Source organism: Lucilia sericata, unplaced genomic scaffold (assembly GCF_015586225.1).
Source record: "Lucilia sericata isolate MDLA Ls3-8-SP2 unplaced genomic scaffold, ASM1558622v1 Contig001638F_arrow, whole genome shotgun sequence".
In the NCBI taxonomy this organism is placed as follows: Eukaryota; Metazoa; Arthropoda; class Insecta; order Diptera; family Calliphoridae; genus Lucilia; species Lucilia sericata.
Window position 1 is genome coordinate 5452 of NW_023995552.1, and position 26596 is coordinate 32047.

Here is a 26596-nt window from a genome sequence, read left to right on the forward strand (position 1 = left end):
AATTGGCAAAATAGCAAAAGAATAAATAAAATTATTAAAATTAGAGAAAACAATATTTAACACCTTTTTTCAAAATTATTTTTAGTAAAATGTAATAAAAAAACTAAACAAAAAAAATTAAACAAAATCAAACGCTCTTTTTTCATCATTTGTTTGTATTTTTGTTATGTTTTATTTAAACAACAAGAAAAAAAACAATATTTTAAAAACTAAACATAAAAACGTTTTAAAATACGCGATTTTTAACGTACCGTTTTAAAATTAAGTTGACAACACCACAAGTGCGTGACTGTTTAAAAAAAAATAACCGCAAATTTTCAAACACAAAAAAAAATAAACGTTTCTAACGGCGCCCAAACAAAAATCGAAATTCAACTTCTTGCAAAACATAGAAATAATTTAAAATATTAATTTTATAAACTGAAAAACAAACAACGTTTTGTATCTAAAAAAAAACATTTTGGAATTTAATAAAAATAAAATCAATATAATTTACAAAAAAAAAAAACTCGCATTACCAACCAACGTTCAGATATGAAAAAAAAAATTAAGAGAGAAATCAAAAATCGCTAAAAGCCCCTCTTGTTTTTGGCATTTAAATGAAAAATAAAAAATAAATAAATTGTTTTTTATTATTTTTAATTATTGAGTAAAATTCTATTCTATATTTTTGCAGTAATAATTTTATTGGTCTTTTGTGGACATAAAAATCGTAATATATTTTTTTGATTTTAAAGAAAAATATATTTTGTTTTCAACTTTCTACTTTTTTCTATATTTTTATGATTTTATTCTTCGCAATTTGTATTTTTTTTTTTTGTTTTAAGTAAAACTATAATTATAAAAAAAAAACAACAACAAAAATATAGAACTTATAATTTTTTCTCAGTTTTGTTTTCTATTTTTACTCTTTTTTAAAAAAAATTACTATTCTTTTAAATATAAAAATTGTAACGATTTTATTTTAAAAACAAACAAAAAGAAAATCGTTTTATAAACGACAAAGAAAACGAAGAAGAAAAAGCAAAAATTATTAAATTCTAATCTTGAAAATAAAAATCAAAAACAAAAAAGAAAAATTAAGAATGAAAAAATCCTAAAAATAAAATTTTAAGATGATGAAGATGAAAAGAAGTTGATGTTGGATTTTTGTTTGGTGTTGTTGCAGGAAACGTCCGATTCGCCTCACGGCTTAGGCGGTATTGCCAATGCGGGCGGTGGTAGTGGGTCTGGTGGTGGTGGTGGCGGCGGCCTTGCTGGCTCCTCCTCCGCCACAACTGGTAACACTGCCTCTAGCTATGTCCATGAACAACCACAAACGCCACCACCTTACACCTGCGTTTATTGTGGCGCGAGTTTTCCCAACCAAAATAAACTAACGCGCCATATACTATCGCACTCTCTTAAAACTCTGGAATATCGTGAAACCGCCACGCATGCTCTTCTACACCCGCACCTCTTGGCCCATGATCTTAACATGTCACCGCTGGCGTATCAAATGAATGCAGCGATGGCAAGTGCCAGCGGTGATGCCCAAGATCAGGCGGCAGCTGTGGCTGCAGCCGTTGCCATGGATATGGATTTCGCGGCAGCCATAGCGGCGGCTGGCGGTTGTCCCTTTCCCTCGCTGGCTAGCTGTACGGCACGTGGTCTAGATCTCGATGGTAGTGGTGGTCTTGGTGGCAGTGGAGGCGGCGGCGTTGGTGGTGGCTCTAGTTCATCTAGCCGAACAGGACGTGATGGCGTTGGTGGTGGAAATTCATCAGCCTCGGGTAATGGCGGTTGTCCCAGCAGCAGTTTGTCTTTATTAAGTGGCGCTGGTTCGTCAACATCGGCCGCTGCGGCGGCGGCAGCTGCTGCAGCAGCAGCCAGTTCGTCAGCATCGTCCAATGATCCGAATAGTGTTGTTTTGTGTAAGTTCTGTGGTAAAAGTTTTCCCGATGTAACCTCACTGATCACACATTTGCCGATACATACAGGTGATCGACCGTTCAAGTGTGAGTTTTGTGGTAAAGCGTTTAAATTGCGTCATCACATGAAAGATCATTGTCGTGTACATACAGGTAAGTAGATATTAATTTTATTTAATATTATTGTATTTTTTTTCTTGTGTGGTAAATGTATGATAAGGAAAAGAAACAAATATCGTATAGTTTTTGAATTGAAAATCACTTTCCGTTTTGATAAATTTGGAAGAATTATCTCACTAAACTCACTTTTAGAGGAAAATTCTTATATTAACCTTTCTCTAGAAAATATCTTCTCGGAACCTATTTGTAAAGGAAAATAACTTTCATTTGTATAGACAGGAGACATCTTTAGACCTAATTCTAGAAAAGTATCATATTTGGACTCACTTCTTTAGAAAATTTACTTCTCTGAATTCACTTTCAAAGATACACAATCAAGTCTACAGTTCTTTTCGTCAGTTGTTAATCTTTATACATTTCTATCGAATAGTTTCTCCTCACCATTTTTATGGACTTATCTATTGATAAGTCTATTAACTACTTTATGAATCAGTCGATAGGATGGTCGGTCTATGAACTATTCTATAGACAAGTCTATAAACTTGTCTGTGCACCAGTCTATTGAAAATTATATGAACTAGTTTTTTGACAAATCTTGAGGCCAGTCTGTGTAATATTCTAATGGCTAGTCTGTCGAATCTTCCGTGGTCTAGTTTATTGACTAGTCTAGGCTGTAGTTTAGTCTATGGAAAAGTCTATGAATTAGTTTTTGGACTAGTTTAATGGACTAGAGTTTTGTCTAGTCAAGTCGATAAACAAGTCTAAAGTCCATAAACAGGTGTATATATAAACTAGTCTGTTCTATGAACTAGTCTATTGACAAGTCTATAGACTATTCTATTGACTAGTCTTTGGACTACTCTATTGACTAGACTATGGATTACTAGTCTATGGACTAGTATAGAGCGGACTAGCCTATGAAATGTTTATTGACTAGTTAATGTACTGATCAATTGACTATGGACCGAACTAGCCTATGGAGTGGTATATGGACTATGGTATTGACTAGTTAATGAAGTTATCAATTAACTAGTTCATTTACAAGCTTCTAGAATAATCTATGGACTATTATTTTAAACTATTTGAAACTGGAGTAGTCTATTGACAAGTCTATAGACTATTCTATGGACTAGTTTATAAACTAGTCTACTGACAAGTCCCTAAATAAGTCTATGGTATGGACAACTGTTGATTAGTCTATGACTATTCTATGGACTAGTCTATTGACTATTCTATGGACATGTCTATAGACTAGTCTATTAGCTATTCTATTGAATAGTCTAGTCCACGGACTGTAACATGTAATGTTCAATAGTCGATAGATAAGTGTATGAACTTATCTGTGGGCTATTATTTGAACAAGTCTATTGAGAAGTCAATAAACTAATATAATGACAAGTCTATAGACTATTCTATTGTATAGTCTTTGGACTAATCTATTGACTAGACTATGGATTACTAGTCTATGGGCTAATCTTTTGGCTATAGAGCGGACTAGCCTATGAAGTGGTATGTGGACAATGCTGTTGTCTAGTTAATGTTCTTATCAATTGACTATGGACTGAATTAGCCTATGGAGTGGTATATGGACTATGTCATTGACTAGTTAATGAACTTATCAATTAACTAGTTTATTTACAAGAATATAATAGTCTATGGACTATTATTTTAAACTTTTTTAAACTGGACTAGTCTATTGACAAGTCTATAGACTAGTCTACTAACAAGTCCATAAATAAGTCTATGGTGTGGACAACTGTTGATTAGTCTATGACTATTCTATGGGCTAGTCTATTGACTATTCTATGGACAAGTCTATATACTAGTCTATTAGCTATTCTATTGACTAGTACAGTCCACGGACAGGAACATGTACTGTTCAATAGTCCTTAGATTAGTGTATGAACTTATCTATGGGATATTCTATGAACAAGTCTATTGAGACGTTTATAAACCAATATAATGACAAGTCTATAGAATATTCTATTGAATAGTATTTCTATTGATTAGATTACTACTCTATGGATTAGTGTATTGGCTATAGAGCGTACTAGCCTATGAAGTCGTATGTAGACTATGTTATTGGCTAGTTAATGTACTTATCAATTGACTATGGACCAGACAAACCTATAGAGTAGTATATGGACTATGCTAATGACTAGAGAATGAACAATTATGGAAGGAAGCGTATAGATTAGTCGTTGGACTATTATTTTAGACTGCGGACTAGATTATTTACTATTTTTATTGTTTCTTTTTCTTAAAATTACATTTTACCATATTTTACGCGAATAGTTATTATTAATTAATATTTTTTTATAAATACACATTTTTCAAGGTGAACGTCCATTTCGATGTCAAATGTGTGGTAAAACATTTTCACGATCGACAATATTGAAAGCCCACGAAAAAACACATTTTCCCAAATATGCAAGAAAGTTTTTATCACCCAGTCCGGTCGATACAAAGGATGAATTGCCGCAATAGTGAAACGATTTTAGTTTATTATTAAATTATTATTATTACTATTATTATTACTATAACAATAATAACAACAACAACAATAATAATAATAATAATTTTAACAACTACAACCTTAATAATAATAGTAATAGTAACAACAGCAACAATAACAACAACAACAACAATAGCAGCAGCAGTAACAACAACAGCAACCACTACAACAATATAAACGATAATAATCTACAGCAACATTATTATTGAAAAATAACAATTTATAAAACAAAAAACGATCCAAAAAAAGAAAAACAATAGAAATAATTTTGAACAAGAATTAGGAAACTACTATTAAATATATATATATCTACAAAAACCATACATATTTATAGAGATATATACCTTTAAAAAAAGTATATTAAAAGAAAGGAAATATGTGAAAGAATAATATATATAAAAATGTATATACAACCAAACACTTAACACACATACACACAATGCTATTTTAAAGAAAATGGTAAAAAAATATTTTAGATTATAGCTTCTTAAAGAAGTTATAACAAAGCAACCCAAATATTTATTGAAGAAAATAATTCGTAAAAAAAAGTAACTATTATTTCATAATAGATTTGAGATGAAAAATATAAAACCCCGATACTGTCTGTTTGTATAAAATACATACAAATAAAACATTTTATACATAATTACATTACATACAATATATATTTAAAATATACATATACATATGATATGAGACAAAAAACATACATACATAAAACTGGAAACTAAAAATCAATTACACTCATATTTTTTATCACCAAAATGCTGAAAATATTTAAAAAAATATATAAAAATTAACTGATTTCGTTTAAAGAAAATGGCCAACAATAATGCCCCTTATAACAAACAAAAAAATCTATAGACCAGATTTTTAAAATCTTAAAACAAGATAAAATTTCAAAACTTACGATACTTTTTTCGCGGGCAATATTGTGGCTTAAATGTTAAACAACTCTATATCACATTTTTTTATATATATAAAAACCCTCGATTTTTACCAATTTAAGTAAAAAATCCTTTAAAAAAAATAACACTTATAACCTAAAAAAAGTGTTTTTTACCAAAATGTAATTGAAAAAAACTGCAAAATATAAGAAACAAGAATTTAATTATAACAAACTGATAACAAATGAAAAAAAACTAGGTCTTTATACGAATTATTAATTAAACAAATAAATAAAAAGACTTACGGGAAATTTATACGTTTAAACTCAGCTTAAAACTGAAGTAATAAGGAAAAAAATATTAAATTATTTTTTTTTTTTTGTAATTTTTTTTTATAATTTTATAAATTATCAACGCGCATTGCTTTCAAATAGTAAACGATCTCATGTGATCCAATATTTATTTTTTTGTGTAAAAGTTTGTTTGTTTAATATTATTTTATAAAAGTATATAAAAAAAATAGAATCCTTACAAATCCAATTGGTTGTTAACTACCCCTATAAAGGGCTCCCACAAATACCTATTTTCATTTAAAATACTGACTTTCTTAATGTTAATCTATTTTAACTTTTAGTATTTTTTTTTTTTTTTAATTTCCTAAGACAATAGTTAAATTTTTTACCATAGACAAGTGTTTTTGTTTTTTGTTTATAAAAAAAAAAAAAACATTTAACAAAAATAATTACAACATTCATAGAATTGGTGCTATCCTACAGATTTTATATAGACAAAATAACAAACTACAAACTACATACTTACATAACAATATATTTATTATTATACTCAAATATTAAAAAAAAAATAACAAAAATACAATCAATAGACAGTTTTATTCTATGTATTTACAATATTCAATTGATTTGTTGGTAAATAAACTTGAATCAAGTGAATGACAGCAACAACAAACAATAACAAAATAAAACTATTTTTAACCTTATGACCTGCAAAATACCACACACACCTACTTACACACTGTATACACAAAAAAGGAAATAAAATAATTATCACAAAAATAATTGCATAATTTTCAGACAAACTATAATTTCTATTTTGATCATTTTTTTTCGGATTAACAACTATTTGGAGTCAATTTGATAATAGATAGGAAGAGATGATATTCTTGGACTTGTTAATATTATTTCAGAAAAGAAAATTTTGTTATATTTAATCAGAAAAGCAACAAGTACCTAAACATATTAGAGCAATTCACAGTTGCTATTTAGTCCCCTGATCGGCAAAGACCTCTCTAGCACTATTAATTTCACAGGCATGTATAAAAAAACGATAAAAACTAATAAGAGAACTTCTTTATCCTCCCTACCGATATATGATTTAGTCTTTTAATTTCCAGTGGATCATAGGGCGGCAACAAACGTTTTCCAGTTCAATTCACATTTGTTATTGAATATTTAGTCATCTGATCGAAAAAGAGCTTTCTTGCACTCTTAATTTCACATGCAGGTAAGCTTACACATGTGTAAAAAGCAGTAACAACCAGTAAGAGAACATATTATTTAGTCAGCTGATAGAAAAAGAGTTTTCTTCCACTCCTACATTCACTCTTAATTTCACACGCAGGTATGCTTACACATACATATGTATGTATGTGTATATAAAGCAATAAAAACCAGTAAGACAACTTATATTTTACATTCTGACGGTATATGATTTAGTCCTTTAATCGTCCTAGTTGGTGAACTTCAATAAACATTTTCCAGTTCAATTTATCACAACATATCGCCTTCTTCTGGCGACTCTGGAAACTCCAAACTACTACAACACATTCTTTATATGGCGTTTCCAAGTGTTTTCAGGTCTACTAGGGTTCTAAGAATATGTCTGAGGCATACGTTTGGCAGCCATTTAAAAACACGGCTTTTACATTTAACGTTTGCCCCAGACCCCAGAAATTGTGCTCTTTTGCGTTTAAAACTCTTAACCTCTAAATAAAATTGACCAGTATTGAACCAATGATCCAATTCTTTCTTAAACTTATTAGGAAGCTTATTTTCTTAAAAAATCTTCTCGACATAATTTACAATGTACCTTTAAAGTTTAAAATAGCGATACGCTCTCTTGCGTTTAAAAATAAAGTAAAAAATCTAAATTTTTTTTCAAAATCTCAACCTCTGAATTAAATTTGCCAGTAAAAGTCTATGTTTGGTTTCACCCAGCTTGACCCAATGATCCAATTCTTTCATAAACTTATTAGGAAACTTATTTTTTTAAAACAAATCTCAAATGAATTTCCAATGTGGATTAATAACTTTAACTGCAATGACTTTTGCATATGTAAAAGCTCCCTGCATAAATGTATTTACAGTTTAAAACAGAGTTACACAGAGAAGTACTCTCATGAAAGCTTTCTTGCTCTCTTGCGTTTAAAGATCAAGTCAACAGTAATAGTCTATGCTTGGTTTGACCCAATGATCCAATTCTTTCTCAAACCTATTAGGAAACTTCTTTTCTTAAAATTTTTTTCTGAAATCAATTTCCAATGTGGAAATTGATTTCATTAGTATATGTAAAAGCTTTCTGTATGATAAAGATAATGTATTTACAGTTAATATCAGAGATACGCAGAGAAGTGCTCTCATAAGAGCTTTCTTGCTCTCTTAAGTTTAAAAATAAAGTCAACAATCTCCATTTCTCTAAAAATCTTAACCTCTGAATCAAATTTGCCAGTAAAACTCTTTGTTTAGCTTAAACTTGATCCAAGCCTTACTGTATCAACCGATAGTTCTTGCTATAGGAAAGAACTTTTTATTAAAATTTGAATTCAAATTTTTAATTAGAATAGAAACAACTTTCAGAAATGCTGATTTTGTCGTGGGTTTTAAATATGTTTTATAAAAATTATATTCAAAACAGGACTTACCATTTTCTCTTATATAAATGTAAACATCTGAAAATAGAAAGAAACAAAAATATAATTATTATATTAAATTCGAAATCTTCATTATACAAAAAGCTTTTTATATATATATTAAATTCAATTAGCTTTAAAGCTTTCAAACTTTTTGCACTTTTAAAATCTCTAAGAAGCTCTAAATAATGCGTATAAAAGCCCTCAAACTTAAATTATTAAAAAAGGTTTTGCAAGCTTCTATACACTTTGCAAAAGAAAAAAGTTCTTGGTTTCCAATAAAAGTTCTCTTATATTTTTATTAAAAGTTAGCATAAGCTTTAAAAAATTATACAAAAAGCTTAAATATATTAAATTTAATTAGCTTTAAGATTTCAAACTTTTTGCATCTCTAAAAAGCTTTAAATAATGCGTATAAAAGCACTCAAACTAAAATTAGTCAACAAGGTCTGGCAAGCTTTTTACACTTTACAAATTTTTCCATAAAAGCTCTGTTAGGCTGAAAGAAATGAATTTATTAAAACATATCTGTATTAAAAAGCTTTTCAACTTATGAAACAAGTTCAATTCTTGTATTTCATTAGCTTTTAAGCTTCCAAGCCTACTATAGCATAAAATTCTTAAATACTTGAAAACTTAAAAGACATATAAAGAGCTTTCAGTAAAAAAAACCTGAAAGAAAATTATAGAGACCAAAATACAACAGAAAGCCAAGATCATCTTCCCTTTTTTTTGCATTCTTGACTCCAAATAAAAAAAATTCTGATATAATTTACGTTTTTTGTAAAACAACTATTTTCAAATTTCGTCTTTTTAAATGCGTTAAATTCTTGTTTTGGTTAAACAAATGGAAAAAACACTCAAACTTATAACAAAAAAAAATATAAATAAAATTCTCGTTTCGATAAAAAAGCAGAAAAAAACATATTATTTTTTTTTTCAAAAATAGCACTTTGCAAAAGAAAAAATAATAAAAACTAAATTTAAAAATTATAAAAACAAGCAAATTTTGTAAAAAAAAAATCAATATACACAATATCAGAAAAACAAAAAAAAAAAAAAACATAATTTTATACAATAAAATTTTAAAATGAAAACTGCATGAAAAAAAATTATAAGATTATAAATTATTAAAATAAACAACAAAAAACAAAAGAACAGTTAAAATAGAATATCTGTGATCTTAACGATATTTATATGAAAAAAATATAAAAAAATAAAAGAAAAAATATATAAAGATTTAATAAGTTTAATAAGCATATTAATTAATAAAAATAATTAAAGAAAACAAGTATATACTATGAATAATATTATTACAAAAAAAAATTAATTAATTATTTTTTGTATAATAATTTAGTTTTAAAATTAATATTATTACTTTTAATTTGTTAACATTAACTTTCTTTAAAAAAAACTATTTATGTTTTTTTTTTTTTCATTTTTGTTAATAAAAAATTTTAAATTTAAATTTGTGAAAACAAAAAATTATGTATGTAATTAAACAAAAACAAAATTGTAGTGAGACAAAAATAAAAAAAAAGTTAACACACTTTTATGGCATAATTAACAATGTATACTTAAAAAAATTATAACAAAATTTAAAATTATTTAACAAAAAAACAAGCACAATATTAAAAAAGCTTATATTTAGGATTTCTTTTTATTTTAAATAATTTCTATTATAATATTTTTGAAACTCGATTATGAAAACAATAAAAAAAACGAATATTATTTTAGAATATGCTTGAAAACAAATTTAAAAGTTAAAAAATCCGGCAACTTTGTCTAGTTTGTTAATATTTCTTAAAGCTTTAAGTTTAACAATTTTCTTTAAGTTAAAAGTGCGAGTTTGACGAGGCTGCTAGTAATGGAAGCAATGCCGTCAAGCAAAGCTTTAAGCTGTAAGTCAACAATTTCGTGAAATAGATAAACCAGTTAGTATAAAAGTAAAGCTTTAAACTGTAGTTCAACAATTTTGTTTAGCTTAAGAGAGTGAAGTTGATAAATCAATTGGAATGAAAGCAATTTTGTAAAGTAAAGCTTTAAGCTGTAGGTCAACAATTTTGTTTAAAATGAAAGATTGAAGTTGATTAACCATTTAGCAGTGGAAGCAATATTGACAGAGCTTTAAACTATAAGCTTAACAACTTAACCTTCAGTTAAAATAATGAAGTTATAAAACCCGTAAGCAATGTTGACAAAGTAAAGCTTTAAGCTGCAGTTTAACAACTTTGTTTAAGTGAGAGAACTTGACAAAAAAGAAAAGCTTTAAGCTGCAACTTACCAACTTTGTTTATGTTCAGACAGTGAACTTAACAAACTCTTAAGCAGCAATGGAAGCAATGTTGTCAGAGAAAAGCTTTAAGCAGCATTTTACCAACTTTGTTTAAGTTAAAAGAGTGAACTTGACAAACCCTTAAGCAGCAATGGAAGCAATATTGTCAGAGTTAAGAAAAGCTTTAAGCTATACTTTACCAACTTTGTTTAAGTTAAGAAAGTTAACTTGACAAACTCTTAAGCAGCAATGGAAGCAATGTTGTCAGAGTTAAGAAAAGCTTTAAGCTGTAGTTTACCAATTATGTTTAAGTTAAGAGAGTTAACTTGAGAAACCCTTAAGCAGCAATAGAAGCAATGTTGTCAGAGTTAAGAAAAGCTTTAAGCTGAAGTTTACCAACTTTGTTTAAGTTAAGAGAGAACTTGAGAAACCCTTAAGTAGCAATGGAAGCTGCAGAGTTAAGAAAAACTTTAAGCTTTAGTTTTCCCAATTTTGTTTAAGTTTCAAGACTAAAGTTGACAAATTCTTAGCAATTAAAGCAATGTTGTTAGAATCAATTAAAGCTTTAAGCTATATGTTAAACAACTTTGCTAGTACTAAGAGAGTGAACTTAAAAAAGCCATTTAAAGCTTAAAATGTAAGTTTTACAACTTTTCCTAAGTTAAAATGTCGAATTTTAAAGCATAAAGCTTTAAGTTTAACAATTTCTCTGAAATTAAGATTATTATTATTATTACAGATTTAAGCTGTAATAATAATACATTTTTTTATTTTTATTACAGCTTTAAGCTGTAATAATAACAATTTATTTTTATTAAGAAAGTTAAAAGAGTGCAGAAAAAGCTTTTTACAGCAACAGCAATGCTAGAGAGCGGCCAAAAAATTTTAAGCCTTAGTAGCCGTTGAATAAAAGCTTTTGCAAGCTTAATTGTTGTTTTTTTTACAGGCATATTCTTTTAAAATATCGTTTTTTTTTTTCTTATTAATATAAATATATTAAAAAATTAAACAAGAGAGTGTGAGCACTTTGGTATTTTTTTTTAATATTTGTTTTTTTTTAGTTTATTTAAGCTAAAACCAACAGTTTTATTTAGGTTTAAAAACTAGCGTTAACTAAACAAACTTTTTAAGCTTTAAAGAAAATTTTTCAAAATTTTTAAGCAAACATAAAATGTATACAAAAACCCCGATCTCAAAATTTTTTTCTTTATATTAAAAAACACCTCTTGAAATTTCAAAGTTTCTTAAGAAAAAGTTAAAAAACTTGTAACAAATTCCAGTTATAAAATTTTTGTTTATATTTTTTATATATTTTTTTTTTTTTTATTAAAAACTAAAACATAAATTGACTCGAAATTCAAAATTCTAAATTAAACAAAATTTAAAGAAAAAAACAAAAACAATATAAACCAAATTATAAAAAATTAAAAAAAAACAAAACTTTTTGGCTTATACAACCCTTTGGCTTATAAAAATTTGGCTGTGATAGTGTTAAAAACATAAAATTTAGTCTTAACTTTAAAAACAAACAAAACAAAAACCTTAAAAAAAAACAACACAAAAATTTAGACAAAATTTTTTAAAAATTATTTGTTAATTATAAAAAAAAAATAAAGGAAAAACAAGGTTAGGGCTCAGTATTAAATTGTGATGTTAAAATTTTTTCCAACTTAAAGAAAAATATTTGCAAACAATTTAGGCAAAACTAACTAAATTCTTTATAATAATAAAAAAAAAATTTAAAAATTATAATAATAATAAAAAACAAAATTGTGATTTTCGGCCTTTAAAGAACAAACAAAAAACATTTTTGGATATAAGTATAAAAAAAATAATAATATTAAAATAAATAATAATTAAAGCAAAAAAAAAAAAATTGATAATAAAAGTGAAAAAATTTTCAACACACAATCTAGTTATTTTAATTTTTTTCGTTATTTTTATTGGTTTTAGATTTGTATGTCTCAACACAAATAAGATCTCAAAATTAAACTGATCTTTTTTCCCACACTACGGTGTTTTTTTTTATTTTTTAAATAAAAATTTTATAACTGTTAACTGTACAAGTTTAGACAAGTTTAGTCTTCCTCTCTCAAGCATATTTCTTTAAGGATTATAATAACAACATTCCACTGCAAAATATTAGACGTGTTTTATAAGGTTTAATTAAAAAAACTTTAATTAAAATAATAATTATTATTATTTCCTTGGAAATATTTTAACAACTAAGAAATGTAAATTAAACCTAAATAAAACTGTTAATTTAATATTAATTATTAATTTTTTTTACTATACTTTGTCTTTATTCTTCTCTAAATTTTTCTCTCATTTATATATTTATATCAATTATTAATTTTTATTACTTACGCTTTAATTAAGTTAATTACAGTTTTTATAATTAAAAATTATTTGTAAATTTATGTGTTTTTTAAAGAAAAATATAAAATCAATTAATTATTTTTAAGTTCTAGTTTTTATTATTATTAATTAATTATTAAAAGAAAAGAAATATTTGTTTTATTTTTAATTTAAATGAAAACAAAAATAAAATAATTAAAATAAACCACCACCACCCTACTACACACAATGAATTTGTAATGTTATTAAAAAAAGTTAAAGAAAAATTTAAATTAAAGTAAAACCTCTAAAAAATTTTTTTTGTTAGTTTATGAACTGTTTAAATAGAAAAAGTTGAAAAAAAAAATTAATAAAAAAACTATTACAAAATTTTGGTTTGTTTCGCTTTTTATTTTTTTATATTTTTTTGGAATCATCATTATATTTTATTCATTAAAAACAAAACTTCATTAAAATTCATTGTGTCTCTCCATAAAAAAGACAAAAAATCAATAATGTAAAGCTTTAATTAAAAAAATATCGTTTACAATTAACTCGTAAATAATGTAGAGAAAAATAAAATTTCCTAAATTTCCCGCGATCCGCGTTCTCTCAAATTGTAAAACTTCGATGACATCTATCGTTCAAACATAAAACTTCATCGAAACACTTTGAAAACTCATCCCATCATCGATTACGACAAACATTACTCTTTTATTTATATAGATTTTTTTATAATTTAGTGACAAAATTCTTGATACATTCATAGCTGTATCTATACATCTTTAGCTTTGGGTATAGAATTGCTAAGTCCTCTAAAAATCATTTGCTATAACAACTTTAACTGCTTGTTAAAAAAGTTTAAATCAAAACTTTACAGCTTTTTATACCCACCATCAAAAAGATGGGGGTATATTGCTTTTGTTATTCCGTTTATAACACATCGAAATATTAGCCTAAGACGCATAAAAGTATATATATATTCTGGGTCCTTATTAGATTCTGAGACGATGTAGCCACGTCCTTCCGTCTGTCCGTCCATCCGTCTGTTGAAATCACTATAGGAACCACACGGGAGGAGCTAGACAGGTGAAATTTTACATAAATATTCTCTATATTGATAAGGTTTTTTTAGTATTGAAAATAGACAAAATCGGTCTACGTTTTCGCATAGACCCCCCTCCCCCCCCGGAAAACAGTTTTACCAGTCATAACTGTTTTATAAATATCAGTTTAGCGATGAAATAAGTCTTATGTAAACATAAATCTCTTAACCAAATTTTATGAGTATCGGTCCATAATTGACCCTATACCCCATATAAGATTCGTCAAGGTCGAATATAACACTCTTACTTGTTTTTTAGAGAGATTTTGTTGACTTTTCTTGAATTCTACTACCATTACCCAACTCATCCGCCCATAACAATTATGGTTAATATTAGAGAAATATGATCCAAATATTTCACACAATTGATCAATTTAACTTAAAATCTTGATTTTCTTCTAAGATTTTCCCTAACAAGTAAATTCAACGTTACATCCGCACTAATCATTACAGATAATGGTTTAAGGCTTCCTTCAGTTAGGTTTCAATTTTGGTATTCATGGTTCCTTGCAGTAAAGTTTTAATTCTGTAATCAATCTTGATATAATTCTCTGACATTAAAGATGTAGTGGTTTTTAAAAAACTTATCTGTGTAAAATTTTTTTATAAAATTTATCGTTGTAAAAGATTTCTACTGATCGATTTGAGTTTATTATATAAAAAACTAATCGCGCTAAAAGTTTTCTTTGGGATCAATAGATCGTTTTAAAAGTTTTTTTATGTGATCGCTACAAAAAACTGATCGCTAATAAAATGTTTCATAAAAAAACCAAAACCACTGAAAAATTTTTTATGAAAATCGTTGTAAAAGACTGACAATTTAAAAGAGTTTTTTGGCGACTGATCACTTTAAAAATTTATTATAAAATCGCTACAGGAAACTGATCGCTGTTAAAATTTTCCATAAAAAACCAAAACCACTGAAAAAACTTTCATGAAAACCTGATCGCTGTTAAAATTTTTCTTTAAAAAACTGATCTCTGTAAAAGTTTTCTATAAAAAATTTATAGTTGTAAAATGTTTCTTTAAAAAAATGAACTCTGTTAAAGTTTTCTGTAATAAAATTTATCTTTGTAAAGAAAACTGATCTCTGTAAAAGTTTTCTATGATAAACTGATCAATGTGAAAATGTTTTTTGGCCACTGATCACTAAAGTTTACTATAAAAACAATTGATCGCTGTAAAAGTTTTCTATAAAAAATTTATCTTTGCCAAAGTTTTTTTTTATAAAAAAAGATATCGTTGCAAAAATTTTCTGACCGCTGTTCATCGTTGTAAATGATTTGTACAGAAAACTGATCGCTGTAAAAGTTTTCTATAAGAAATTTATCTTTGCAAAAGTTTTTTTTATAAAAAAAAAAATGATCGTTGCAACATTTTTCTACAGAAAACGGATTGTTATTATAATTTTCCATAAAAGTACTTATTATGCAAAATCTTTTTATGAAAAACTGACCGCAGAAAAGTTTTCTATAAAAAGTGATCGTTGTAAAAGATTTCTACAGAACACTGATCGCTGTAACAGTTTGCTATGGAAAGCTGATCAATGTGAAAGTTTCGCTGTTAAAATTTTTCCTAAAACAAACCTGATTACTGCAAAATTTTTTTATGAAAAACTGATCGCTATAAACTTTTTTTTTAACTGATCGCTGCAAGTTTCCTTTTGCTTAATCAAATCTAATAAAGTCGAAAGTTCTATGAAATGTGTTTAAAAATCCAAACGTTCCCGGAATTTTCATGATAGAAAATTTTTGCTCAAATTAAATAATAATTATTCGCGAAAGTGATGAATGTAATCGGGACATTTTTGTTCAAATGAAATAAGAATTATTCGCGAAAATGATTAATGTAATCGGGACATTTTAATTAAAAGAAAAGTTTAAACTATAATTTTTCTCTTGACAAATTTCCCCTGAGGTGATTAATAAATCTTGTATTGTGAGTAAGCAGTTCCCGGAATATTCATGATAGAAAATGTTTACTCAAATGAAACAAAAATTATTCGCGAAAGTGATAAATGTAATCGGGATATTTTAATTAAAAGTAAAATTTTAACAAAATTGTTAACATGATCGGTACATAAAGCGATATTTTAAATTCCTCTCTTTTGGGTATTATGAATGAGCAATTCTCGGAATATTCTTGATAATTTTTGTTGGCTCAAATGAAGCAAAAATTATTGGAGTTAGGAATGAGTAAAATAAAGACAATAATTAAAGCTTTACATTATTTTCATTAATAAACATTTCCACAACAAATATCATACAAATTAAAAACAAAAAAATCATTATTTTTATAAGTTATTAATATTATAATTTAATTAAGTTCCTTAAGAATTATTATTTTAAAATTTTTAGTTTTTTTTTTTTTTTTTTTGTTTGGTTTTTAATAATAATTTTATTTAATTAAAAGTTCCTGATATTTGGTTCCCCAATTTACAACGAAATTTTTTTATATTGTTTCTTTGTTTTAATTTACAAATTTATTCAACGATAGGAAGACAAAGCCATTTTTTTAAATTTTTTTGTTATTTGAAATAAAAAAAAAAATTATACTAAAGTTACTCAAGCAGCTCATAATAAAAGAAAAACATACATTTAGGCTTTTTATAAAATTATAAAAATTTAATTTAATAAGAATAATAATTATTATTAATTGGTTAACTTTTATGTTTAAACTATAGGTTGCCTTGTTAGATCATCAAAATTTAATTAAATACTTGATTTTTTTAGGAAAAAAAAACGAAATTACACGCTAAATTAAAATTTTTAGAAAAAATTTTACCCAAAAAAAAATTAACTTTAGGCATTGAAACAAAAATAATCATTTTTTGGAAAAAAAGAAAACAAAAAATATACTGAATAAAACAAAGTTATAGCATTTTAGAGCAATAAATAGTTGACAAAATAAAATTTATAAAAAATATACACTTACAAAAATTTTTGGCCCAAAATTATGAAAAAAATGAAATTTATACAGTTGAATACAAAACAAAAAATATATATATATTATCAAGGAAACAAAACAAATTATAAATATATAAAAAATTAATAAAAAAAAAATAATAATTTTTCTTAAGAAATGACAAGACAACAAACAATTTAACACATAAAAGTTCTTTTTTTATATTAAGAGAAATTTACCCCCTTAAAACTTAAACAAAAAGATAAAATTTGTTAAGTAAACCCCTAAAAAAAACTTTAAGGCCGCATAACAGTAAATTTAAATTTAACCCTACAAGAAAGAAACACTTATAGAAAATTTATTTTTTAGAAATTTGAGTATCAATTGCATATACAAAAAAAAAAAATATATTATTAAAAATATAAAATAAAAATCTTCATTATATTATACACCCATCATGAATATGAAATTTAAATGCAAAATTACACTTACATTACATACATACGTATATAACAAAACTACATACATATTTAACTCAAAAACAAAATAACAAAAAAAAGTATATTTTAACCAGAAATTAATTATAAATAATTTATAAAACAAAACAAAAATTAATAAGAAATATTTAAATAAATTTCATTTCATATTTCGTTGGTTTTTGTTTAAAATATTAACTAAATAAAATAATTTCTTCTTTACTTTTTTTACAACTATATAAAAGTAGTGCACGATTTTATTGAAAAAAAATCATTATAAACATTATAAACAAAAATATATTATAAAAAAAATATCATTAGCGTACCGCAAGCAGTTGCATTTCTTAAAGAAACCACAAAAAACAAAAAAAAAAATTCCAAATAAAAATTTGTATATTTGTATTTAAGTGAAGCATTTTACACAAAGACAAAAAAAAATATTAATAATTTAAGTATTTTTTTAAAAAACAAAAATCGTATTATTAATAAAAAAAAATATTTAAAGGAAAACAACAGCTTATAGTGCCTCTATAAAAAAAACAACCATACATATTTAAATGATGATTAAAGTAAATTCGAAACAAGAAGCTTGAAATTTTTCAAAATAATTTGAAAAATAAAATTTATGATTTTATTTTACCAAATTTTCTCTCTGTGTATATTCTAATTGAAATTCTAAATTTCAAAATCTAATTTAAAAACTTGACAGAAAATTAAAAATTTTCACTGAAAATTAAAAACTTTTTGCTAAAAATTTCAAAATTTTCACTGGAAATTCGAAATTTTTACTAAAATTTCAATAATTTTTTAGGAAAAATCAATAATTGTGTATAAAAATTAATTTTTTTTATAAAAAAATCTAAATTATCCTAGAAAATAGAAAGTAAATTCTAAATTTCAAAATCTAATTTAAAAACTTGACAGAAAATTAAAAATTTTTACTGAAAATTAAAAAAAATTTGCTAAAAATTTAAAATGTTCGCTGGAAATTTGAAATTTTTACTTAAATTTCAATATTTTTTTTTTTTTCAACTTTTTAGAAAAAATCAATAATTTTGTATAAAAATTCTATTTTTTTATAAAAAATCAAAATTATCCTAGAAAATCAAAATTAATTTCCAAATTCGAAATTTTTACTAAACTTTCAATATTTTTATAGAAAAAATCAATAATTTTGTATTAATATTCAATATTTTTTTATAAAAATTTATAATTTTTTATAACAATTCAAAATTCTTTTTAAATTCAAAATTTTTTTATAAAAATTTTAAAATTTTAAATTTTTCTTGAAACTTGAAAGTTTAAAATTTCTAAAGAAAATTTGAAAATTTTACTAAATATTCAAAACATTTAATCAAGTTTACTGAAAATTTCACTTTGAACACAAAATTAAAATTTTCAAAGAAAAAAAGATTTTCACAACATAATCGAAATTTTTATTGAAAACTTTTAATAAAATTCATATTTGTAATTAAAAATTAAGCTAAATTTCGATTTGAATTTTGTAAAACATATTTTCTTATTGAAAATTTTAGTAAACGAACTAAATCACGAAATTTGAAAATTAAATTTTCACTGAAAATTTTTTATTGAAAATTCACTGAAAAATTGGCTGTTTAATTAAAAACAATTAAACAATTACTATTGAAAACATTCAATCCGAATCTAATACTAATCATATCTAAACATAAGATCCGAATCTAATTTCGCCGAAAGCCTGGCCTTTCTGTCAAAGTCCCTTTGTAGCAAGTACTTTTGCTCTTTTGTTGATGATTATTCTCAAAGTTTACCTCGAGAAGAGTATTCTCTTAAAGTCCTATTTCCGTCATGCCTATCGGTAAATATGTTAAACTCTGTTATCGCTAAATTTATAACAATTGAGTTTGCATATTCCATAATAGGCGGTAGTATATTTAGATTTCTGACTTTTTCTATTTAGAATCCATGGTCCGTTTTGTCTCCCAGTTTAGAATCAACCTCTAATGTAACCCTAAACAATTATACTCTATTTGGGACCAGTGTCTCAAAGTTCCCGATAAATTCTTTGAATGGTAGGTATACGTTCGATGTATATGTTATATCTTACACATGTTTCAATTTGGGAAATATCCAGCAACGTCGTTTCCAAAGTTTTGGTTGACGTTGTGCTCATGGTCCCACTTATACCTAAGTAACATGTTCGCAAAACTCACTGTAGTACCCAAAGAAGTCCACTAGTTTGAATTGATCTATTTACTCTTATATAAAATCAGTGGGACTAAGGCCCCATTTTGTGCCTAAGTACTAAGTACTTTACTCCGTCGGTTACTGGTATCTTCTTGTTGAGGGAAACAGAGTTTAATGCTCTGAGGAATTTTCGTCTTCCTTGTGTTCGGATCCATTTTCTTAAAAAGTACGCAGAAAACCCTATAGTATCCAAATAAATCAACCAGATTATGCTAACACAAGTTAAAATTGATCTAATCACGCTTTTATAAAGTTGGTGGGACTAAGGCCCCATTTCTAAGTAATTTACTCTGTCGTTCACTGGTATCTTTCTGCTGAGGGAAACAGAGTTTAATGTCCTGAGGAATTTTTGTCTAAAAAAACGATTTCAGTCTTCGTCGGCTTAACATGTAGCGATATTGATTGAATTTAGTATAGGACCGGGGACTAAGGCCCCATTTCTAAGTACTTTACTCTGTCGTTCACTGGTATCTTCCAGGTTAAGGAAGCAGAGTTTAATGTTCTAAAAAAATTTCGTTTTCCTTGCGAATACCCCGATTTCAGTCTTCGACGGCTTAACATTTAGCGCTTTCAATTAAGCTTAGCTTAGGACCATATTTGTATATCGACATCATGAGATTAGTAAACAGAAGTAAAGGGAACAAACAGTAAAATTTTAAATCTTCTCCTAAAAAACGGGAATTTTTCTAAAAATCGAATCTTGAAATTTTCATTTAATTTAAAAAATTTTGGTGAAAAATGGTTTTTTTTTTACTAAATTTGAAAATTTTCTTTAAAATTTAAATTTTCATAAAATTTGAAATTTTCTTTAAAATTTGAAATTTTCTTTAGAATTTGAATTTTTGTTAAAATTTGAAAATTTTCGTTAAAATTTTAAAATTTTCTTTAAAATTTGAAATTTTCGTTAAAATTTGAAAATTTTCTATAAAATTTTCGATTAAATTTAAAATTTTCATTGAAATTTAAAATTTTTATCAAAAATTTGATTTTTTTTATTAAAATTTGACATTTTCGTTAAAATTTAAATTTTTTACTAAAAATCGTAAATTTGAAATTTTCTTTAGAATTTGAGTTTTCGTTAAAATTTGAAAATTTTCGTTAAAATTTTAAAATTTTCTTTAAAATTTGAAATTTTCATTAAAATTTGAAAATTATCTTTAAAATTTTCGATTAAATTTAAAATTTTTATCAAAAATTTGACATTTTTCATTAAAATTTGACATTTTCGTTAAAATTTTAATTTTTTTACTAAAAATCTTAAATTTTCACTGCAATTTTTACCAAATAAGTCAGAATACAAATTATGGATATATTTCTTTAATAATACGTTTTTTCTCAAATATTATTTTAAACATTTTATTAAAATTCTCAAAAAAATAAAATGCTTCAAACATCAAATCGAATTTATTTAAGAAAAAATATTATAATCACAAAATTATATAGAAAAAAAAAAAAAAAAAACTGAACAAGGTCAATAAGCATAATGATATTTTTTTTTAAATACAAAAAATATATATATAAACAATAATTTAAGAAACTAAAGTTTAAAAACAAAAAAATAATATTAATTATATATAAATAAAAAAAAAAACTAAATAATTTTTCAGTTTTTTTGTAAACAAATTATAAAAAAATAAAAAAATTTAAAATTCTAAATTAAAAAGAAAATTAAAAATTTAACAACCAAATTTAATAAGCTTTGGCACACGAAAATAAAAATTTCAAATAAATAAACAAAATCAAAAAATATTGTTTACACAAATTCAAAATCCAATTTCGACAACAACAAAAACCAATTTCTCAAAAAAAAACGTCTAAAAATAAAACAAAATCCAAATCATGACCAACCAAAAAACTAAAACTCTGTCTTGAACCAACAAAAATAAAAAAAAAATCTTTATGAAAAACAACAAAAAATGAAAAGCAAGTTTCGGCAAACAAAAAGTAAAAAATTAAAACAATTTCCAGAAATTATATTTTTGGCTCTTATTTCGGGTAAAACTTTTTTCGAACTTAATTACAACAAAATTATTATTTTTTTTTACGTTTATGCAAGAATAAAAACAAAAACAACGTACAAATTTAATTACTTTAAAACTCCCATAATTAAAAAATAAATATGTAAAACTTATTAAAAACAAAAACAGAGCATTAAACAACAACAACAAAAAGTAATAAAACAAAATATACAAATATTTTTTTATTAAAAAATCTTAAGAATTTTATTTGCAATAGCAATTAAAAAAAAAACACACAATAATTATTAACTGAAAAAAAATAAATAAAATAAAAGTGAAACTAAAAAAAGGCTCAGGGTAAAAGAATACCGATTCTTCCAATTTATTAACTACAACAACAAAACAAACAACAATAGTACCAATATAATTAATTAAATAAAACAAAAATTTAACCAAACTACAGAGACAAACACAAATTATTATTAAAAACTAAAAAAAAAACAAATAAATAAATATTTATTATTCTACAAACTAAATCAAGAAAATAAAAACAACAAATATTTATTGACAAAAAAAGCCCAAAAAAAATAAAATAAAAATTAATTATTTACAATCAAATCAACAATAGTGATGATGTTTTTTTCTTTAAAAAACATGCTAAATAAAATATTTTTTAACCTTACAACAACCAAAATAAAAAATAGTGCAAAATATTACCACAAAAAATGAACTCCAATTGCCTTTTTAAAAAAATCCCTTATTTTTAAACTTAATAGCAAACAACAACAACAATTATAAGTTTTAATTCTTAATCGTATCATTCCTCTCTCTCTCTCTTTACCCGTAGCTGCCGTTGTTATTGTTTTTAAACAATTAGTTTAAAAATAATAATTAAAATAAAACCATAAAAAGTTTTATTTACAAACCGATAAAATATTGAACAAAAATAAAAGTATTTTTCCTTAGTACCCTGTTCAAAATGCCTTGATTTGTTTTTTTAAATTAAAATAATAAACAGTTTTTAAATAAAATATTTTTACATAAACTTATAACAAATAAACCGTTTACAATAAATAAAACTAATAAGTAACAAATAGTTATCAATTTTTTTAAGTTTTTTGTTGTTTTTTTGATTTTATTATTTCTTTAATTTTTTTAATTAAATGCAAAAATAAACTAATTATATATTTTAAAATTCTTATAGAAATTTTCTCAAGTATTTTCCATACCAAAAGGTTAAACAGTTTTGGAAGTTAAGATGTGGATGATAAGATTATTTTAAATATAAATAGATCATTTAACAAAAAAGTTAAGAAGTTTTAAAACTTTAAATTTTAAACTTTCAAAATCGAAATTTTCGTAAAAATACTACATTTTTATCAAAAATTAAAAATTTTATAGTATTGTCTATGATCTAGATTATTATATTCTTGTCCATAGTCCAGGCTATAGTCTTGTCTATCGTCCAGACTTTAGTCTTGTTTATAGTCCAGACTATAGTTTTGTCTATACTCCAGACTATAGTCTTTTCTATCGTCCAGACAATAGTCTTGTCTATAGTTCAGGCTATAGTCTTGTCTATAGTCCAGACTATAGTCTTGTTTATAATCCAGACTATAGTCTTGTTTATAGTCCAGACTATAGTCTTGTCTATAGTCCAGGCTATAGTCTTGTCTATAGTCCAGACTTTAGTTTTGTCTATACTCCAGACTATAGTTTTGTCTATACTCCAGACTATAGTCTTTTCTATCGTCCAGACTATAGTCTTATCTATAGTTCAGACTATAGTCTTGTCTATAGTCCAGACTATAGTCTTGTTTATAGTCCAGACTATAGTCTTGTATATAGTCCAGATTGTAGTCTTGTATATAGTCCAGACTGTAGTTTCGTCTATAATTCAGTCTTGTCTATCGTCCAGACTATAAGTCTTGTCTATAGTCCAGACTATAGTCTTGTCTATAGTCCAGACTACAGTCTTGTCTATAGTCCAGACTATAGTCTTTTCTATCGTTCAGACTATAGTCTTGTCTTTAGTCCAGTCTTGTCTATAGTCCAGTCTTGTCTATAGTCCAGTCTTGTCTATAGTCCAGTCTAGTCTAAAGTCTAGACTATAGTCTTGTCAGACTTGTCTAGAGTCTTGTCTATAGTCCAAACTATAGTCTTGTCTATAATCTAGACTATATATAGTTCAGACTATATATAGGTCAGACTATATATAGTTCAGACTATATATAGGTCAGACTATATATAGTTCAGACTGTAGTCTTGTGTATAGTCCGGACTATAGTCCAGACTATAGTCTTGTCTATAGTCCAGACTATAGTCTTATCTATAGTCCTGACTATAGACTCGTCTATAGTCTTGTCTGTAGTCCAGACTGTAGTCTTATCTATAATCCAGACTATAGTCTTGTCTATAGTCCAGACTATAGTCTTGTCTATAGAGCAGACTATAGTATTGTCTATAGAGCAGACTATAGTCTTGTTTATAGTCCAGACTATAGACACGTCTATAGTCCTGACTATAGACGTGTCTATAGTCAGGACTATAGACAGGACTATAGTCTTGTCTGTAGTCCAGACTGTAGTCTTATCTATAATCCAAACTATAGTCTTGTCTATAGTCCAGACTATTGTCTTGTTTATAGTCCAGACTATAGTCTTGTTTATAGTCCAGATTACAGTCTTGCCTATAGTCCAGTCTACAGTCTTGTCTATAGTCCAGACTATAGTATAGACTATAGTCTTGGGTATAGTCCAGACTATAGTCTATAGTTTTATTTACAGTCCAAACAATAGTTTTGTCTATAATCCAAATTAAAAGGTATGATCTTGACTATCGTCAATAGTTTTGTCTATAATTCAAATTAAAGGGTATGATCTTGACTATCGTCTAGAATGGAGTCGAGATTAGGGTACTGATTAACATAGACTGGAAAACAATTCAGATTATAGTCTTGGCTACTAACAAGTCTAGACAAATTCTTGTTAATAACTCCGAAATCTCTTCGCCCTCCCTTAACTTCCAGCAAACACCCACAAAACCTTTTGTGTATATGATTTTTTCAAAATATATTAAAACAGACAGAAAAATGTTACCAGAAACTTGTATAAAGAAATATATTAAAGAAATAAACCAATTGAAAGACCGTTAACATAAATAGGATTTAGCCGAAGAAAATAAGAAAATATTTTAAAAGAAAATATATTAAAAAAAAACAATAAGAATCTACATTGGTTTCAAAGCAATAAACTTAAAACAAACAAATAGATTGATTAACAACAACAAAAAAATAGCTAATTTACCGTAACCAATCATTTAAACAAAATAAATAACTAAATAAAAATAGAAAATTATATAAAGAAAATAAATAATTAATTATAATTTGAGTGCCAAGCTATTAAAACTTAAAAAATATATAAAAGAAAAAATAAATTGAAATACTGAATTGATAATATAATAAATAAAAATTATAATGTAAATAAAAATTTAAAAAAAAAACAGCATTTAAATTATTATTTAGTTTTTAAAAATGTAAATAATTTATAAAAAAAAACACTCCCACTCAGAAAATAATAATTTTGACAAAAAAAAAAAAAACAAAAACCAACAACAAATAGAACCAATTTTAAAGAAATAGTAAAGACTACTAAATAAAATTGGTATAAAATAATTAAGGCTTCTTGGAAAATGAAAAAAAAAATGAGAAATAATAATTTGCTCAATAAGAAGAAAATTTTATTTGGTTTAAAAGTATACTTTTTTTTCTAAAAATAAAATAAAACAAAACATAAACAATTTGGTAAAATTATTGAAAATTGAAATAAAAAATAAGAAAAACACACACTGTAGTGCCTAATCTCCCCCTTTTTAAAATAAAAAAATATGAAAAAAACACAATACATATATATTTATATATAAAAAATAAATACAAAAATATTTTATATAAACAAACACACAACACATACAGATGAAATAAAAAGAAAAACTATTTTGAATAGTTTTTTCTTTTAAGAAAAAAAAATAAATGAATTGACTTATACAAAACAAAATGAAGATATTAAAGACCTAAGCTTAGAAAGACTTAAACCCTAACCTTAAAAGGGGCTTGAAAGGGTGTAGAGAAAAGTTAAACTAACCTTAACAAAGTTAGAGCTTTTTAGTAAAAAAAAAAAACAAGAATTAAAACTTGACCAAAATATGGACATTGGAATGATAAAAAATAGTATATAATAAAACTTATATACAATATTTAACAGTTTAAAAATTAAAAAAAAGAAATAAAACTTAACTCAGACAAAGTAGTTTTTTGCATATCCTTAACAGAAAATACAACAAATTATAAAAAAAAATAAATTTGTAAAATGTTTTCTTTTTTAGTTTATGCCCCCAATAAAAGAAGAAATAATTAAACAAAAACTTACAAACAACAAAAATAAAACTTGTTGCTATCAAGAATCATTTTAAATTTCATTACATTATAATAATGAAAAATTTAATTGAATTGAACAAACAGCATAATAATAATAATTTTATGTAATTTTTAACCTTTCCGAAATATTTTCTAATAACAAATAACATCTTATAATTTTTAACATAATTATAATAAACAATTTTAAATTATTTTATTAATTTAAGTTTTTTTTAATATTTTTTTTTTAATTAATATCATTTTAACAATTATAATTTTAACTTTAACATTTATTTCATAATTAGTTTTATTAAAATATTGTTCCTTTTTTTAAACATAAAATAATAATAATATTGTTTCAGTGTTTTTTTTTAGATAAATTTGTAATATATACATAAATAAAATAGACCTAACTACCATTTACTACAACTATTATTAGTAAATAGTAAAAATTCATTAATAATTTGTTTTTTAAGCATACATACATAACATAATTACATACATAAATACATACATAAATACATACATTAATACATACATAAAATA

General features: G+C 25.0%; 1 protein-coding gene across 1 annotated transcript; it reads left to right on the plus strand.

Moving 5' to 3' along the window:
- The first annotated feature begins 1023 nt into the window (after positions 1 to 1023).
- LOC119612247 (transcription factor Sp8-like) lies at positions 1024 to 9350 on the plus strand. The gene is made up of 2 exons (XM_037968004.1): positions 1024 to 2063; positions 4369 to 9350. The coding sequence occupies exons 1-2, from the start codon at positions 1139 to 1141 to the stop codon at positions 4515 to 4517; spliced, it is 1074 nt and encodes a 357-aa protein (XP_037823932.1). The 5' UTR covers positions 1024 to 1138; the 3' UTR covers positions 4518 to 9350.
- The last annotated feature ends 17246 nt before the right edge of the window (positions 9351 to 26596 follow it).

What these genes read in the sequence shown, in the direction of transcription:
- LOC119612247 (XM_037968004.1), top strand. Translation starts at nt 1,139, where the DNA reads ATGTTGGATTTTTGTTTGGTGTTGTTGCAGGAAACGTCCGATTCGCCT. An exon ending in TCATTGTCGTGTACATACAG is followed by an intron (nt 2,064 to 4,368) that starts GTAAGTAGATAT and finishes ACATTTTTCAAG; the next exon opens with GTGAACGTCCATTTCGATGT.